The sequence below is a fragment of the Triticum dicoccoides genome, chromosome 5A (assembly GCF_002162155.2).
Source record: "Triticum dicoccoides isolate Atlit2015 ecotype Zavitan chromosome 5A, WEW_v2.0, whole genome shotgun sequence".
Taxonomy (NCBI): domain Eukaryota; kingdom Viridiplantae; phylum Streptophyta; class Magnoliopsida; order Poales; family Poaceae; genus Triticum; species Triticum dicoccoides.
In genome coordinates, this window is record NC_041388.1 from 514,778,032 (window position 1) to 514,794,893 (window position 16,862).

General features: G+C 40.6%; 2 protein-coding genes across 3 annotated transcripts; one reads left to right on the top strand and one right to left on the bottom strand.

Annotated features, from left to right (window-relative positions):
- The first annotated feature begins 8,421 nt into the window (after window positions 1-8,421).
- LOC119302461 (CDGSH iron-sulfur domain-containing protein NEET-like) lies at window positions 8,422-10,401 on the top strand. Its single transcript, XM_037579496.1, has 2 exons — window positions 8,422-8,762; window positions 10,115-10,401. Exons 1-2 carry the CDS (start codon window positions 8,518-8,520, stop codon window positions 10,212-10,214), a joined length of 345 nt encoding a protein of 114 aa, XP_037435393.1. The 5' UTR covers window positions 8,422-8,517; the 3' UTR covers window positions 10,215-10,401.
- A 3,545-nt stretch (window positions 10,402-13,946) lies between these two features.
- On the bottom strand, window positions 13,947-16,564 carry LOC119297689. 2 transcript variants are annotated; one of them, XM_037575378.1, is made up of 3 exons: window positions 16,242-16,564; window positions 15,092-15,159; window positions 13,947-14,315 (listed from the first exon to the last, which is right to left on the bottom strand). In XM_037575378.1, exons 1-2 carry the CDS (start codon window positions 16,461-16,463, stop codon window positions 15,106-15,108), a joined length of 276 nt encoding a protein of 91 aa, XP_037431275.1. In that variant the 5' UTR covers window positions 16,464-16,564; the 3' UTR covers window positions 13,947-14,315; window positions 15,092-15,105. The 2 variants fall into 2 exon arrangements, with proteins under 2 accessions (XP_037431275.1, XP_037431274.1); XM_037575377.1 differs by having other exon boundaries at window positions 13,947-14,366.
- Window positions 16,565-16,862: the final 298 nt, after the last annotated feature.

The window sequence follows — 16,862 nt, forward strand, 5'->3', positions numbered from 1 at the left end:
GCGCGGTGAGCTCCGGCTCAGGGCGGAGCGATGGCGAGGCGGCCTGCGGCGGCGGCGCCCGCCTGAGCCGAGGGAGGCGGCGGAGAGAGGAGGCGGCCTCGCGGGGGGGACTTCGGGCTCGCGAGGGCCCGGATCGGGCCTCCCGGGCCGGCGGCGGTGGTAAGTGGCGGAGGCCACGTGGTGCAGGGGGATAGGGCGGCGGCGGTGTGTCCGGCCGGGTCGGACAATGTCCGGCCGACGCGAGGGGATTTAGGGTTTCGGAGAGGGAGAGAGATCCGAAAAACGGGGGGTCTATTTATAGGCATAAGTGGAGCTAGGAGAGTCCAAATGAGGTGCGGTTTTTGGCCACACGATCGTGATCGAACGCTCTAGGTGATGGAGTAGAGTTTGGTGGGTTTTGGGACAAATTGGAGGGGTGTTGGGCTGCAACACACACGGGGCCATTTCGGTCCCTCGGTTAACCGTTGGAGTATCAAACGAAGTCCAAATGATACGAAACTTGACAGGCGGTCTACCGGTAGTAAACCAAGGCCGCTTGGCAAGTCTCAGTCCAATCCGGAAATGTTTAATCCCCACACACGAAAGAAAGTTAGAAATGACCACCGGAGGAGAACGAAGCGCCGGAATGCAAAACGGACAACGGGGAAAATGCTCGAATGCATGAGACAAACACGTATGCCAATGCAATGCACATGATGACATGATATGAGATGCATGACAAAGACAACAACACACGGAGACAAAGACCCGAACCCGATGAATAAATATAACTTAACGCCGGAAACGGCAAGAGTTGGAGTACAAAAAAAGGGAAAGTTACATCCGGGGTGTTACAAGCATCTAGCAAGCAAAGATAGAAGTGATTTCAAGGGTATGGTCATATTTCCTGCAAAGTACTCGGAGTTTCCTTGATCCTCGTAAGCGAACTCAACGGGCTCCTCGTTCACGAACTCGTCTCCCGACTCTACCCAAGCAAGAACAACCAGCAAAAGAACACAATCAACCACGTGCAATGCTCAAGCAACATGATGCAAACATGGTATGCTATGCGGGATGCGATATGTGATGCATATGCAAGATTTGCAAAGGAATTATTGAACCTGGCCTCAACTTGGAAACCCAAGAGTGCCACTGGAAAGGTGAGGTGATTTCAGTTGAAATCGATATAAAGATCACCAGAATCGGATGCACGGTTTGGAAATGGCAAGCAAAACAAATATGGCACCGGTCTGCGATAATCAGCAAGTGACCAACTAAATGCATCAAGATATATATGATACGGCACTCAAACATGACAACAAAATACATGGTAGGGATCCACTCATGAAGCTTGACAAAAGATGAACACTGAGCTACGGCTAATTCATCCATTAACAGGTTCAAACAAGCATGGAAAAAGAGCAAATGATAATAGGTTTCAGACTTAGTGAAATTAACACAAGTCTGGAATTTATCATCAGGAAGCACACTTTAGAGCATGAAAACTATATACTACAGGAACACATCATGGCAAAGAAAGGCATGGCATGAAGCTACTCAAATCACTTAACAAAAGTCCCTTAGTGACCTTGAGCCAAAAGGGATCAGAACATACAATTGCAAGCATGTGAACACAGTAAAAACATAAACAGATTCAGACTTAGTGAAAAACTAGAGCATGCAAATCAGTCAACGAGTAGGCATGTTTACGAGCTCGATGCACGCACTACAGAGCATGGAATGACAAACTAAGCATACACCCATGAAGCATACATAGCATAGGAGCTATACATGGCAAGAACAACAACATAGCATGCACGGATCAATAGCAACATCCTCGGCAAAATCGCTAAACATGTCAACAATCTGCCAGGATTATTTTATAGCAAAAGTAGAGCTCGATTGACTCAAGCTAGGGTGCTCCATAAATGCAAACAAAGACATGGATGGATAGAGCACCATAATATTAACAAAACATCCTTACTGATCATCCTCAAAAGAGGCACAGATCACTAGAAAACAACATGAACATATGGCATAAAAGCAAAAACAGGATAAAGACTTAGTAAAATTCTAAGTCCCTGAAATCGGCATCAACGATTACGCTACTTTGCAAGCTTGTGCTAGTCATCACAAATATCACAAAAATACATGGCAAGCACCTCTGTAAAGATAACATGACACTCTACAAAACACATGTAGAGATCAGGATCATAGCATGCACACATTAATCATGGCAAAAATGACAAAAGACTATTTGCTGAAACAGATCTGCAACTTTCCTCACATAGCCCTCTTCCAACAGCATTTCGGGCATCAAGATGAGCTCAAATGAAAATGATGCAATGAGATCCGGATTTTCGGGGAAGAAGTCAACCGGGTTATGGCATGCGGAAAAAATGCAAATTAGCTAGGGTTTTCGGGGAAGAAGTCAACCAGGTGATACTCTAGATCCAGATCTGGATCGGCACGGATTATGAGGTTCGTCGGAACTGCACTGTAGACGGCCGTCGTGGTTGAAGGATCTGGCCGGAGAGAGGAGGAGCTTGCCGGAGCTGGGGCTGGCTGGAGCTTGAGAAGGCGATGGCGGCGAGGTGGAGGCCAGCCGGCGTCGTGGAAGAGGAAGGCGGGGCATCGGCAGGCGGCGGTCCGGTGCGGCGGAGGCGGCGGTCCGATGCGACGGAGGCGGCGGCCCGATGCGGTGAGCTGCGAGCTGGGCGGCGAGGTAGCGCGGGCGGCGGGCGAGTCGAGGGAGACACAGGCGGCGATAGGCTCCGAGGGCCCTCCTCGGGCCCGGCGGGCCTCGACGGCGGTGGGGCAGGAGCTGTCACGTGGCGTTCATTGATTCGCCATGGGCGACGGCGGCTCTGTCCGGCCGGGACAGACACGCCCGGCGCGGCGCGAGGGAAGAATTAGGGTTTGGAAGGGGAAGATCCGGGATTTAGAATGGGGTGTCTATTTATAGAGGTAGAGGGAGTTAGGAAGCTCCAAATGGAGTGCGGTTTGCGGCCACGCGATCGTGATTGAACGTTCTAGATGATGGAGAGGGTTTAGGTGGGTTTTGGGCCAGTTTGGAAGGGTGTTGGGCTGCAACACACACGAGGACTTTTCGGTCCCTCGGTTAACCGTTGGAGTATCAAACAAAGTCCAAATGGCACGAAACTTGACAGGCGGTCTACCGGTAGTAAACCAAGGCCGCATGGCAAGCCTCGGTCCAATCCGAAAACGTTTAACACCCGCACACGAAAAGAGGTAGCAAGGACCACCAGAGGACATAGGAGCGCCGGAATGCAAAACGGACAACGGGGGAAATGCTCGGATGCATGAGACGAACATGTATGCAAATGCAATGCACATGATGACATGGTATGAGATGCATGACGAAGACAACAACACACGAAGATAAAAACCCGACACCGAGGAAATAAAATAACTTAGTGCCGAAAACGGCAAGAGTTGGGATACATATAAGGTAAATTACATCCAAGGTGTTACACATGCTCATACCTGTCATCGCCGCGTAGCGCTGCAGGCCCACGTCGTCGTCGCTCCTCGGGACGAGAAGACCAAGAGAGTCAAACCAAGAGTCGAGCCGTCGAAGACGACGAACACTCAAACAGGTGAACGAAAAGAAGGAAGTGACGGAACTCAAGGAACGATCGGAATCAAGGTTAGGGTCTGATCGATCATGTGATCCGAACAAACAGGAAACGAGAGATTTGGTTTCCACGTTATTCTCTGCCTACATGCGAACATGGGCCAGGCCTTTTTCTTATTTCCTTCTATGTACGCAGTACACAAGGCTGAATTTAAAAAAAACATGATGGCGTAGATCATGGTAATTATTGTTAATTGATATTTTCCTTCTATGTACGCAGCACACAAGGCTGAGTTTTAAAAAAACATGATGGCGTAGATCATGGTAATTATTATTAATTGATATTTTCCTTCTATGTAAGCAGCACACAAGGCTGAGTTTCAGAAAAACAAATATATGATGGCGTAGATCATGGTAATTCTTGCTAATTGATATGATTAAAATAGGCCCAGGTTGGAGCGAGATCGTGGTAATTATTGCGTAATTATGATGGCATAGATCATATGGTAATTGTTGATAACTGATTATGGTAAATGATGTGATACAACATTGAGGCAATCCAGTCCATTGAGAGATGGCGGATGTATGGCTGAGATGTAATCTTTCTGCCACAACTCGATTGTTTAATAGTAGTGGAGATGAACATTTTTCAATGCAAATACATTTTTACAGTACTTGTTGAACATGTTTTCATATATGTAGTGAACATTTTCCCAAGACGTTTTTTAATACACAATGAACATTTTTTATAGTGTAAATACATATTTATACATTGTGAGAATTCTGCCTAGCTGATGAACAAATTTAAGTATTGTTAATACTTAATACAACTTTTGAATACACAATGACCATTTTTCTATTGAATAATTAACATTTTCATAGTACTTACTAAACATTTTTTAAATATGTAATAAGCATTTTCCTAAGACATGTTTTAAACACTATAAAATGCTACTATGAACATTTCTCTCCCTAATGTAATTGATATTTTTTTAAGTATTGCAATTTCTATTGAACAATTAACATTTTGATAGTACCTGTTGAACCTGTTTTGAAATATGTAATGGACATTTGTGAAATACACAATGAACATTTTTAAATGCGAACACATTTTCATAGTACTTGTTCAACAGGTTTTGAAATATGTAGTGATCATTTTTCCAAGACATTTTTGATACACTATGAACATTGTTTTTAAATGCAAATACATTTCCTATACACTATGAGCATTTTTCTTCCTAGTTGATGAACAAATTGAAGTATTACTAATACAATTTTTTGTTAGACAATGAACATTTTTCTATTGAAGAATTAACATTTTCATAGTACTAATTGAACATTTTTTGAAATATTTAATAAGCATTTTCTTAAGACAATTTTCAACACACTATGACCATTTTCTGAAAATGCATTTTTTTAATACTAGAATATTTATATCCCTAATGTAATTGATGACCAATTTAAGGTATTGCAAATACTTTTTAAACATTTTTCTATCGAACAATTAACATTTAGATTGTACTTGCTTAACTTGTTTTGAAGTATGTAATAAACATTTTTCCAAGCCATTTTTTAAATACACTATGAACATTTTTTTACTTCAAATACATTTCACAGTACTTGTTGAACACGCTTTGAAATATGCTGTGAATATTTTACCAAGACATTGTTTAAATAGACTATGAACATTTTCTTAATTACAAATATATTTTTAAGTAATTCACAAAAAAGACATTATTCAGTATACTATGAGCATTTCTCAAATAACTTATTCAGGCTTCCAAATAGAGAATTTTTCAAATGTTCATCATTATTTTAGATTGTACTCAGCTTTTTGAATTATCGCTTCATATCTTTGTAGATGTACTTCTTTGAATGTTCTATCCAAACAATAAATTCTCCAAAAAAACAAGTATGTCACTCCAGCTTTCAACTTATTTCTTCTTCCTTCATGTATCTCTTCAGCTGGATGTGCAAGCTCTATGGGAAAAGTTTGTCTTCCAACTCATGAAAAAAGGACAAGAAAATTAAACTACCGTTTGTCGAGGATTTAATGGACACATATGTAAGTTTTTGGTGTATTAAATTTCCTTCTCAATGAAATTCTTGATCAAATCTTCCAAAAAATGACATTGTTCTGTACTCATTTTCTTTTCTCATTGCGTGCAAGCTCCCCAGCTTCTGAACTAACAAGAACTAAGAAAGTACATAATTTTGTATTTTCCATCGATCGAATGACTGTTAGCACGAGAATGAAAGCTCTGATAACTTTGACGACTAAAGAAGAGTGAGGGACTGAACAACAACTTAGCAGCTGACCAACTAACCAAGCACTATTTCCATGCTTAGCTCAATGACAAAGCTATTGTACCAAACTAAGCAAGTACTTGTTTTGTACAATGAACGGAAGAGTTTTCTACACTTGTTCTTACATTCTTGAATCCAGTTCCTTATTCAACCGAAGTGAAACAACTTACACTAGATGTTAATACAAGTAAACTACAACAACTTAGACTAGATGTTTTGCAAACATCTTACTAGATTCAGTCCCTTTTTTTGTCCAAGTGACATTTTCTTCATAATGCAACTTGAACTGAAAGGGAAGGACATTCATTAAGGCTTTGTTTGGGTGCAAGGGTAGGATAACCGAGGGTGACGGGGGATTTTCGCAAGCATATGTTATCCCCATCTACAAACGAGAACATCACATGACCATTTTCTGTGCTAGAATAAGAATAGCAAATACACAAATGTCAGAATTTACTACAAATATATATGATTTTGTAGTTGGGAAAGATCTCCCACTACAAACAAAAACATCATGTGACCATTTTCATACCCTAGAATAAGAACAAGCCATTGTTCGACAAGTTCCAAAAGATAGAACTACCAGGCCAACGGCAATACGAATGAAAAACAATAATAGCCATAGAAAAATAGTAAAAAGCAAACGAAAAAGAAGAAGTGAAGAAGAGATGAAAGGAGCGAAGCAAACAGGGAAGAAGAAGCGAACAAAAGCAAGCGAACAACAAAACTAATGCTATTGGAATGGCCCACTAAAATCATCCCATGAGGCAAGCAACCTTCTACCGCGCCAAGCGAGATATAGAAGCGCCCAGCGCCATGTCACACAAAAGAAAAGGAAAAAAATTAACAGAGAAAACAGAGTAACGAGCGAGTGCGCTGACTATTTCTCATATTAAGCGAGACCGTACGAACTCTCCCGAACTCTGGCTGAAGGGTGTACAGTAATTGTGCCGGCCCATTTCACGCAGTTAAATGAAAATAGGAAAATTGGGGATCAATCCCTGGTCTCCTGGGAGATGGCTCGCTCTAATAGCCATTGCACCCAAGTCTTGCACGTGATAATCACTGGTGCGTTGTGTACTTGAGGCGAATCAAGCCGTTTTTCCACTGGGTTTCACGTTTTTTTTGTTTCTTGACAGGGTTTTCTTCTTTTTTGTTTGGTTTTCTTTTTTCTTCTCCATTATTTCTGGTTTTCTCTTTTCTTCCCCATTTTTCATTTTTCTTATGTTTGTTTTTGTTTTCACCCTATATTTTTGTATATGTGAAAAACAATTTTCCAATCCACGTTTAGCATTTTTTCAATACCAATTTAACATTTTTTCAACACATGGTCAATATTTTTTCTATACACATTTTAAATATTTTTCAAATGATTGATTAAAATTTTCTAAATATTTAATTTTTTGAATAAAAGGTCAACATTTTTTCTATACACATTTAAAATTTTCCAAATGCTTGATTAACATCTTTCTAAATGCAATATTAACATTTTTTGAATACAAGGTCAATTTTTTTTACACATTTAACATTTTCCAAATGCTTTATTAACATTTTTAATACTTGTTCAACAATTTTTTGAATGCTTGATTAATATCTTTTATATACACTATAAAGAAAAAGCATCATTTTTTTAACACATGGTCAATATTTTTTCTATAGACTTCTAACATTTATCAAATGTTTGATCAAAATTTTGCGAATACTTGTTTAACATTTTTTTTCAAATGTTTTATTAACATTTTTTTATTTAAATGATAAAAAAACCCACCATTTTTTAATACATAGTCAATTGTTTTGCACATGTAACATTTTTCAAATGCTTGATCACAAATTTTTCAATATTTCCTGTTTTTGTTTATTCTATGTTAGAATAATTCAGGATTACAAAATGGTTCTAAAATTTCAAAAAAAAAATTACGAGTTTTGAATTGTAAAAACAGTTCTTGAATTCAAAAAATGTTTACGATTTAGAAAAATCATGTTTTATTTTGATGAAAATAATTATGAATTTTTTTTAAACTTGAAGAAAAAAAAATTAATTCGATGATTTTTTTAACTTGATGACCAAAATTTGTATTCAAGAACATTTTTTGAAAACAAATGGATGAACAAATTTTTATTTCGATGAACATTTTTCGAAAATAATGAACAAATTTTGAATTTTATTAATATTTTTATGTCGGTAATAAATTTTGAATTGTGATGAATACTTTTAAAATCCGATGAACAAAATATTGAATTCGATTAACATTTTTAGAATTCGTATAGGATTCCCCTTAGGGGCGCCCGAGAGCGAGCGAACAAAACGTGAACGAGTGCTAAGAAATGGGTCGACCCAAGATTGTACGGCCACCTGAAAGCTTCGGGCGATCCAGAAGCTAGTCTCGCGTTAGGCGAGATATAGTTCTCGTACAAGACGCGTGGCGAGCGATCCGGGGTGGGACGACGCTTCGCTGGAAGGATCGGCCGACGGGGCCGGTCAGCTAGCGGCGTGTGCTCGCCACACACCCCAAATCCTCCCCCACACGGCCACGCCTACTCAAGCACACAGACGATCCATACATCCACAACCCCCACCAAACCAATCCGACCAACCAAGAAACACCGCCGGCCGCAGCCACCAAGAACCATCCATGGCGACCCTGTTCTGCGCGGCCGCTGCCACCTCGTGCCGTCTCGCCTTCCCGCTTGCCGCGCCGGCGCCGGCGCCAGGCCTTGGCCGCGGCCGGGCCCGACGCGGCACGGTGGCGGTGCGTGCGGAGGCAGACACCGCCGCTGCTGGGACCGGGATAAACCCGGCCATCCGGAAGGAGGAGGCCAAGGTGGTCGACACCGTCCTGGCCGGGGAGCTCTCCAAGCCGCTCACCCCGTACTGCCGGTACCAGTTCCCTTTCCCCATCCTGCTATTTACTTCTGATTACTAGTACATGTTTATGTTTGGTGGTGCAAGAAGCCATTTTAGTCACCCGCGTACACGTTGCAGGACGAGATTTGCAGGGCATGCCATTTCACTCACCATTAACATAGTACATATGCAGTGTGTAGTTGGACTGCGCAAATAAATCATGTCGAGACAATGTTCTGACTTCATTAAACAAGCGATTATTATCGAAGAGGAAAAACCTTTTGAGATATCCAAGAGGATAAAGAACTGTGGTTCTTTTTCAAGGATGTTCTGCAGAACAAGTACTTGCTTTTTTATTTAGAGGAGGATCACCCGGCCTCTGCATAGAACAAGAACTTGCTGGTTCTTAATGCAATCCGGGTCCAGACAGATGGCAACTTTTCTGATTGTACTGTTTTGATGGCATTTTTCCATCTCCAGTTTTAATTTAGCTAACTACAACCTTGACAGGAACCTGCAACAAATAATTTACATGGGTAAATCGAATGGTAATTTGATTTGTTGTAAGAGGAAGATTTGTACTGCTACGGGCAACTGTCTCTAATCTAAATTTAGTTGGTTAAAGGTTTGAGTGGACTCTGCAAGAACAATAAATTTAATAAATGGGCTTGGTTGATCGCCTACGGTATCCCAAGTTGGCGTGCGAAGCAAAATTTAGACTGCTACACTGAGTTTTTTTACCTTCAGTAACTGAATTGATCCTATGATCAGCAAATTTTAAGCCTTAGAATGGCCAACGGTAGAAACTAAGTAAAGAGAATACATAAATCTTCATGATTGTTTTGTGCACTGTTATATTTACAGTAGCTGAGTTGTAATCCTGATACTGTTGCTCTCCTGATGAGAGCCAATTTAAGTTTAACTGTACTCTGTTGCTGTTGGTTAACCTTCTTAATGCAAGCATAATGCAACACTGTTGCATTTCATAAGAAAAAAATGTTCCGATGAATTACCCGTTATTACTTCATCCAAAACAACTGCACTCTTATAACTATATCTGCTGAACTATACTAGAATTTGCAAGCTGAATCCCAGTTCGTTGATACTCCCTCCCTAAAGAAAAACAAGAGCGTTTAGATCACTAGTGGTCTAAACGCTTTTATATTTCTTTAGGGAGGGAGTACTTCAAACAAATTATTAATAGTGTTTATTGATCCAAACTGCGGGGACCAGCCAATTGATGGTCTTTATGCTGTTGATGCCTGCATTACAGAGTTCGTCTTCCTTTGAAATACTTGATTTGCTTACCATTTTGAAGTTCCAACTATTACTCATTTTCCTCTAAATGAATGATTACTGACTTTGATTCATGTGTTTGCCACAAGGTGCTGGAGATCGGGAACATTTCCACTGTGTGATGGAAGCCATGTGAAGCACAACAAAGCAACGGGTGATAATGTAGGGCCCTTGCTTGTTAAGAAGTAGAATGAGTTATTTTTCCTCAATTTGTGTTGAGTGGAATAATGTGTATATCGTAGTTGGTATAACGTTTTTCTCAAATGTAATAATGAAGTTCCATGCTGCAACAACCCTGTTGATCAAAAGAGCAGAATTAAGAGAGAAATTGCCATGCTACAAAGCAAAATAAGTATCATTTCTGCACACTAGTCAATGTGTACGTGCATTGCACGTATTTGGAAGTACATATTAATTGCATGCGGATATTAAGTAGGATATTATTTGCGTGTTATTATGTGATTAGCACTATATTTGACATGAAATTAACTGCACGCTAAACGTGTTGAGCGCTTGACATTGAAGCAGTTTTGGTCGTTGGATTGACATGATTTGATGGTCGAGATTAATTGGATTTGCCCCTCTGGGTCTTTTTATATTGGTATAGATATAGATACTACATGCATAGTGTCCCATGAATTTGATAAAATTTTATAGGATGCACTAAAAGGAGAGTATACTCGATTTATCAGTCACTTTTCAAATCCGCAAGTGCGATGATACAGGCCAATGAGAAATTTGAAAATGCGCTCAAATCAAGTAATGCTTAATATAAATAAATTATTTGGAAATGTGCTGCTCTTGTGAGGGCGACCCGAGCCATAGTTGTCGCCATCCATCTTCTTTTTTCCCTCCTCGCAGCCCGTGCCCCGTGCTGCACTTGATTCGAGTCAAACTTGGTTTTAGGCTGGTCATAGTAGGGAGTAACTTAGACTAGTGTCATGCATATGACACTAGTCTAAGTTAGTACTTCCATAGTGCAAAGTATCCTAGTAGTAGTATCATAGTTTGTTTCATTTATTGCCTTATAGACTCATTTTGCCTCGGGAAGCGCTATGTTACAGTAACATATTATGGGCCTGTTTGGTTCCAAATAAGTCACCAACTTATAAGTCGAAAAGTGAAAAAAGTGACTTATTTTGCCAAACAGACCCGACTTATAAGTCACCCCAACTTATAAGTCATAAGTTGCTGCACCCCAACTTAAAACTTATAAGTCACCTCCTTTTGCGTGGGTCCCACCACCTGCATGATGTTGATTGGTGTGGAAAGGTGTGTCAGGTGACTTATAAGTCAGGTGATAACCAAACAGGCGTGACTTATAAGTCACTAGTTTTAAGTCACCTGACTTATAAGTCGGGTGACTTATTGAAACCAAACAGGCCCTATGTTACTCCAAGCACCTCTCTCTTCATTAAATACTTGCCACATAAACAAAATTGTCTTGGGATGTGTTAAGTTACTACCTAAGTTCCCCCACTATGGCTAGCCTTAGTAAAGCTCCTGTGCTGCACTAAATATCAAGAACCAAGATTTTCCGACATCCAAGCACTTGATTTGAGTCAAACTTGGTTTGCTGTACAGGATTCCACCGTATTTGTCCACACAAATAGTTCTTGATATTTAGTCATGATTGTTTTTCTCCATAGTTCAGTGTCTACATTTTTATTCTCCTAATATAGTCATACTGTCCTTTTTATAAAGTGCAGATGTACTTTAGCCAATTGATTTTAGTAAAGCTCCTGTTTGTACAGTATGGATGAAAAGGTGCACTGAAACATCTTGCAAAAAAAAATAGTCTTGTGCTGGATGCAGTTTTATAATCAGTTTTATAACCACAACTCCAGCAATCTTATTAGCCTTTTCTCATATGTATGCTAAATTAAAATGAGGCCAAACGAAAATTCAACTCGGTGCTCGGGCTCATCTGCTCCCGAGTTATAGTAAATTCAAAAAAAAAATGCTAGGAAAATTCAAAATAAACTGTTTTTTCTTGTATGAAAGATGTTCGCATGCGTGATGTCGGTGCAAAATTTCATCCCGTTTGGACATCTAGGAGCTCATGGCAAAAAAGAGAAAATCGGTCCAAATAGTGCTTGAACAGTAATCTTTCTCACATAGCCGAATTTGTCTTTGTTGTCGCGCGCTCCTCGAATGTCCAAACTCCACCAATTTTTGCACAAATATCACGCACATGAGCATCTTGCTTCCAAAAAAATCAGATGTTTTTTATTTTTTTCTTTTTCTTTTTGCCCGGGCTCATCTGAGCCTGAGAAGCAGAAACACCGCTCTCAAGGCCGAACACATACATTGTAAATATAGCATGTTTTCCCAAAAATGGTTATGGAACTCATAGGCACCCTCCTACTTACTGTAACATAATCGAACTACTAATGGAATTTTTAGACCTCAGTAAAACTATAATTTTGGAGACAAAAACTTACAAATTTGACCTACACAGTATACCTATAAAGATATTAAGATTGGATACTTAAAAATCCTATACGAACTTTTGTCTTCAACATGTATATAGTTTTATGACATTTCAGTAAATATATTCAAGTAAAATATTGGTGGTTAAAGCCAGATTAGGAAGATCTTACCAAAACAAACAACTACTAGGAACTGGATCAATATATGTTTGCATGTCAAGCTCAGCTTATAGTGATTGTGAAGTGGGATTGAATGCATTTTGACGATGAAATCATCTAGGATCAAAGCGGAGGTGCCTGCTTTCTACCAAGAAATTGCATCGTCATTAAATGTTTATGTCTTCCTTTCTTCCTTGACAATCTGAATCTGAATACTATTTTCTTTTTCCCTAAGTTCTCTTTATGGTCCTTTCTGCTGAATATCTTGCAAATGCCACACTGAAGTGCAGGAAATTATTAGGTGTGTGGGTATCAGTCCACTATTTTCTTATGTCTATGAATATATGTACTTCTAAAGTAATACTACTTCCCAGTTAGCTCATTGTGAAGTAATGATACAATCAATGGGATGTTTTTCTACTGTTATGGATCTAGCGGAAAAAATGTTGTTTTGACATAATTGTTTTTCTCCATAGTTCATTGTCAAAATCTTTATTCTCCTAATACATTCACATAGTCCATATAAGCGCAGCTTTTAATTCGTAAAAGTACTTCGTACTTTGCCCAATTGATTTCACTAGATCCCCTGTTCTGTACAGTATGGATGAAACACCTTGTAATTATTGGTAGTCTTGTGCTGAATGCAGTTTATAAAGAAAAATAATCTTTCATGACGATAAAACTGAATATTTTCAGACAGGAGCATCACACAAGGCATGACGAGTTCATGTCAAACACCTAGAACTCAAGTCGTCAACAAGTTGACAACATTGCATACTTGGTTTCACTAATTAAAGTAACAAGCAGATACCAATCCACAGTTACACCACAAGGCGGCATCTTGGCGTTGCCAGGCGAGAGGCTACGATGGATCGGCGTTGCTAGGGGTAGGTTTGGTCGTGTCAGGTGTGGGCTTGCGGCAAGCCTCTCCGGCCTCCTACACTGGCATTGGGCTCCGTACACGAAAGAGGGGTAACTAAAGTACTAAACAAAGAATATATGAAACTGTAAAATCAAGTGCTTTCTCCTCCCATTGCAAAATCATTTTGTTTCTCCCGTTGCAACGCACGGGCACAATTACTAGTAAGTACTAGTAAGCATGCACATGAAATTCACATGCATATGCGTGCCTGGCATGGCAAAGATGACATATCTAGTGCATGCTGATGCGTCTTTGTATCCTGATGAAGCATCAAAACTGTACCCAGGGAAATACCACCGTAAGCATGCTGTAATAAGATGGATATGCTTCATAGCTAACTGTCGCCTGAGTTTCCAAAGATTTTTCTTGTACACAAGTTTTACATGTCAAGTAGTAATAAGATGGATATGCTTCATATCTAACTGTTGTCTGGTTTTCCAAAGGATTTACATCCATTCATCGTCGTGCCCACAACATGAACCAAAAACAAAATTCGTAGTTCAATTCAAAATACAACCTTTTGCAGCAAACTAACCCATGCAAAAATTAATAAGAAATTCACATATGAAGCAGATGTATCAAAAATTTACATGACCCAGCTGGATCATCTTCATCCGCTGTAAAGGTATATCCAGCATCGGCTTCGAAAAAGGCATATCAAACCGCCCTTGTCTCCCTTCAATCCCTCTTAATCTCAGATCCAACGGCTCGCGGGAGCCCGCATCACGGGACGACCTAATCTTCCATACCACTTGATATGTTCCCACATCCAGATAGCTATTAGAAACAACAATATGGCCAGAAACAAAGCTAGCTTAGAACATTCCCCTGGTTCAAACAGAGAATAGATGCATCTGAATAATTATTTTTCATCTACATTTAAATAAGGGAAATAACTACAGGTGTTAAACATGCCAGGGAAACTACAAATCTTTCCACTTAGTACAGAACTATACACTTAGTACAGAATTCACCATGTGCTTATCAGGATTGCAATAAAGGTTAATGACAGTAAAAATGAAAGTTAACCTCTCTCTGGATCATCAAATAAAGAAAATTGAGCACCATCATTGATCCGAGAGCTTATAACATGCAAGAACTATACACTTAGTACATAATTCACAATGTGCTTATCAGGATTGCAATAAAGGTTAATGACAGTAAGAATGGAAGTTAACCTCTCTCTGCATGCATCATCAAATAAAGAAAAACTGAGCATCAGCATTGATCCGAGGGCTTATAACATGCAAGAAATATACACTTAGTAGAGAATTTACCATGTGCTTATCAGGATTGCAATAAAGGTTAATGACAGTAAAAGTGGAAGTTAACCTCTCTCTGGATCAATAAATAAAGAAAATGTGTTTGCCCATCGTGTTCATAAAAATAACTCATTATTTCTAAAACCATTAATTCAAGATATACATCAGATGTGCACTTCTACTTATTCAATTTGGAAGCGTCACATGACAAACAGAGTTTGACTTACTTCAAACAAAACATTCACATGCATGGTAATAGCAATCAATTTGTATAATGACATTTGAGCTTACGATTATGAAACCCATCAAAGATCTTCTTGATGCGAGGTATAGCAGTAGAAAACCGAGAAGGACTCGACCTACAAGCCATCCAAACACCAACATCAATCAGTCAGCTGCACCTATCGAAGATCTTCTTGATAATGTCCTCGTACGACCGCAACCTCGCTCTAGTAGAGCACGAGCTTGAGTTGCAGATGGACAGCAAGGGAGCACGGACTATTAAATCCTATAGATCATTCACCCATATGTTGTCCTAAATCTAGGGATTATGAGAAAAAGAGAAAATAAAAGCATGTACATCAGAGGCAACTAAACAAAAACATCGCCACGGTTCATTTAACATATAAAGCATTTCAAAAAAATCATACGGCGTGTAAGTAGGAGTATCAACATTTGGACATATATTTAACAACTAACACATAGTAAATGAACTGCCCCTGTCCGCCTCCTTGTGCCTACTCGTGGTGCGTCTCGGGGCTACCAAATTTGATGAAGAAAATCAACTGTAAAGAACAATGTCCCGGGCCTGCTCTCCCTAGTATTCCAACTCAGTTCTTCAAAATATATTTGGCCAAAATCTATGTAGCCCCTGGGCATGGTTTCTTTTGCTAGATATTTTTCACTTTTAACCTTTTATATATGTAGACATGACATATCACTGGACATAGCATAACGATATTCCCAAAAGATATGTGTTGATGTGTTTAACTCTCTTCCTTCTATTGGTATAATGTGAGAAAATTGCATTGTCCAGAAAAGTGATTCTTTCAGGGGATCTGCTTACTCCATATCTAAAACCCACATCAGTGTTCCTATGCATTGCATATTTGTTTTTTATACCATTCAGTGATGTAAGTTTTGCAATTATATGTCAGTACATTCTTTGTTTTGAACCATGTACAGAAAAAACCAAACGCCTTGGATAACTTAGAACTTTAGCAATCATTCACACTGTGTGGGGTGCCTTGTATCTGTGGGTGTACGTTCAATTGCTGAGGTCCTTTCGCAAAACAAAAAAGAGATAGTAGCAGCCATCGGTATTGAACACGGGAAGAACTATACAATAAACTGTCATTCCAACATGGACGAAGCAGAATATTACTATGAACCAATCACGTAGATAAATTCAGAAATTCGTCTGGGCCTGTCGGACACATACCAGTGTAGCATGCGGAGGCGGCGCGTCGGGCAGACCACGCGTGTTAAGGGGCCGCAGATCGACGACGAAGGAAGGCGCTGATTCGGGCTTGATTGCGGCGCCGGAGCGGGGGAGAGCGCACAGGTAGGGAGCCACCTGCCACGACGTGGCTGCGACGATGCGGCTGAAGACGTCTGTGTCTTCCTCCCCGTCGCGCTCACCAAGGCCTTCCGCGGGCGGCATGGGTACGGCCGGGGGTCGTCCTCTCCACCTCCCTCGTCCATGTCCTCATCAGCGCCACCGACGCCTACGCGGCGCTCGCCTACTACGCCGACCCTGGAGGGACTTCCCCTTCGCCTGGCTCCTCCGCCTCGTCGGCGACGGCCGGGCACGGAGGAACGCGAGGCGGCGGCTGGGCGCGGATGATGCATCAGGGCGGAGGCCATGGAGCGGCGGTGGAAGCGCGTCAGGAAGCTTTCCGACGAGTTCGACCGCATCACCGCCGCGCAGCAGAAGGGAAGAAGAAGCCCGCCGCTGCAGAGGTTGGGGAGGAGGTGGACGGAATACGTGCGTGTGTGAGTTCCGGTTAGAGATCGTGGAGCGATCGTGGGCATGGAGCGGGCAGGATAAGTGGGCACAATT

Excerpts from the sequence above, each read along its gene's own strand:
- LOC119302461 (XM_037579496.1), top strand. The coding sequence starts at position 8,518 with ATGGCGACCCTGTTCTGCGCGGCCGCTGCCACCTCGTGCCGTCTCGCC. Across the intron at positions 8,763-10,114 it reads CCGCTCACCCCGTACTGCCG|GTGCTGGAGATCGGGAACAT; the intron begins GTACCAGTTCCC and ends GTTTGCCACAAG.
- LOC119297689 (XM_037575377.1), bottom strand. The coding sequence starts at position 16,504 with ATGGACGAGGGAGGTGGAGAGGACGACCCCCGGCCGTACCCATGCCGC. Across the intron at positions 15,160-16,241 it reads CGCCTCCGCATGCTACACTG|GTCGAGTCCTTCTCGGTTTT; the intron begins GTATGTGTCCGA and ends GATGGCTTGTAG. Across the intron at positions 14,367-15,091 it reads CTTTGATGGGTTTCATAATC|GGGAATGTTCTAAGCTAGCT; the intron begins GTAAGCTCAAAT and ends TGTTTGAACCAG.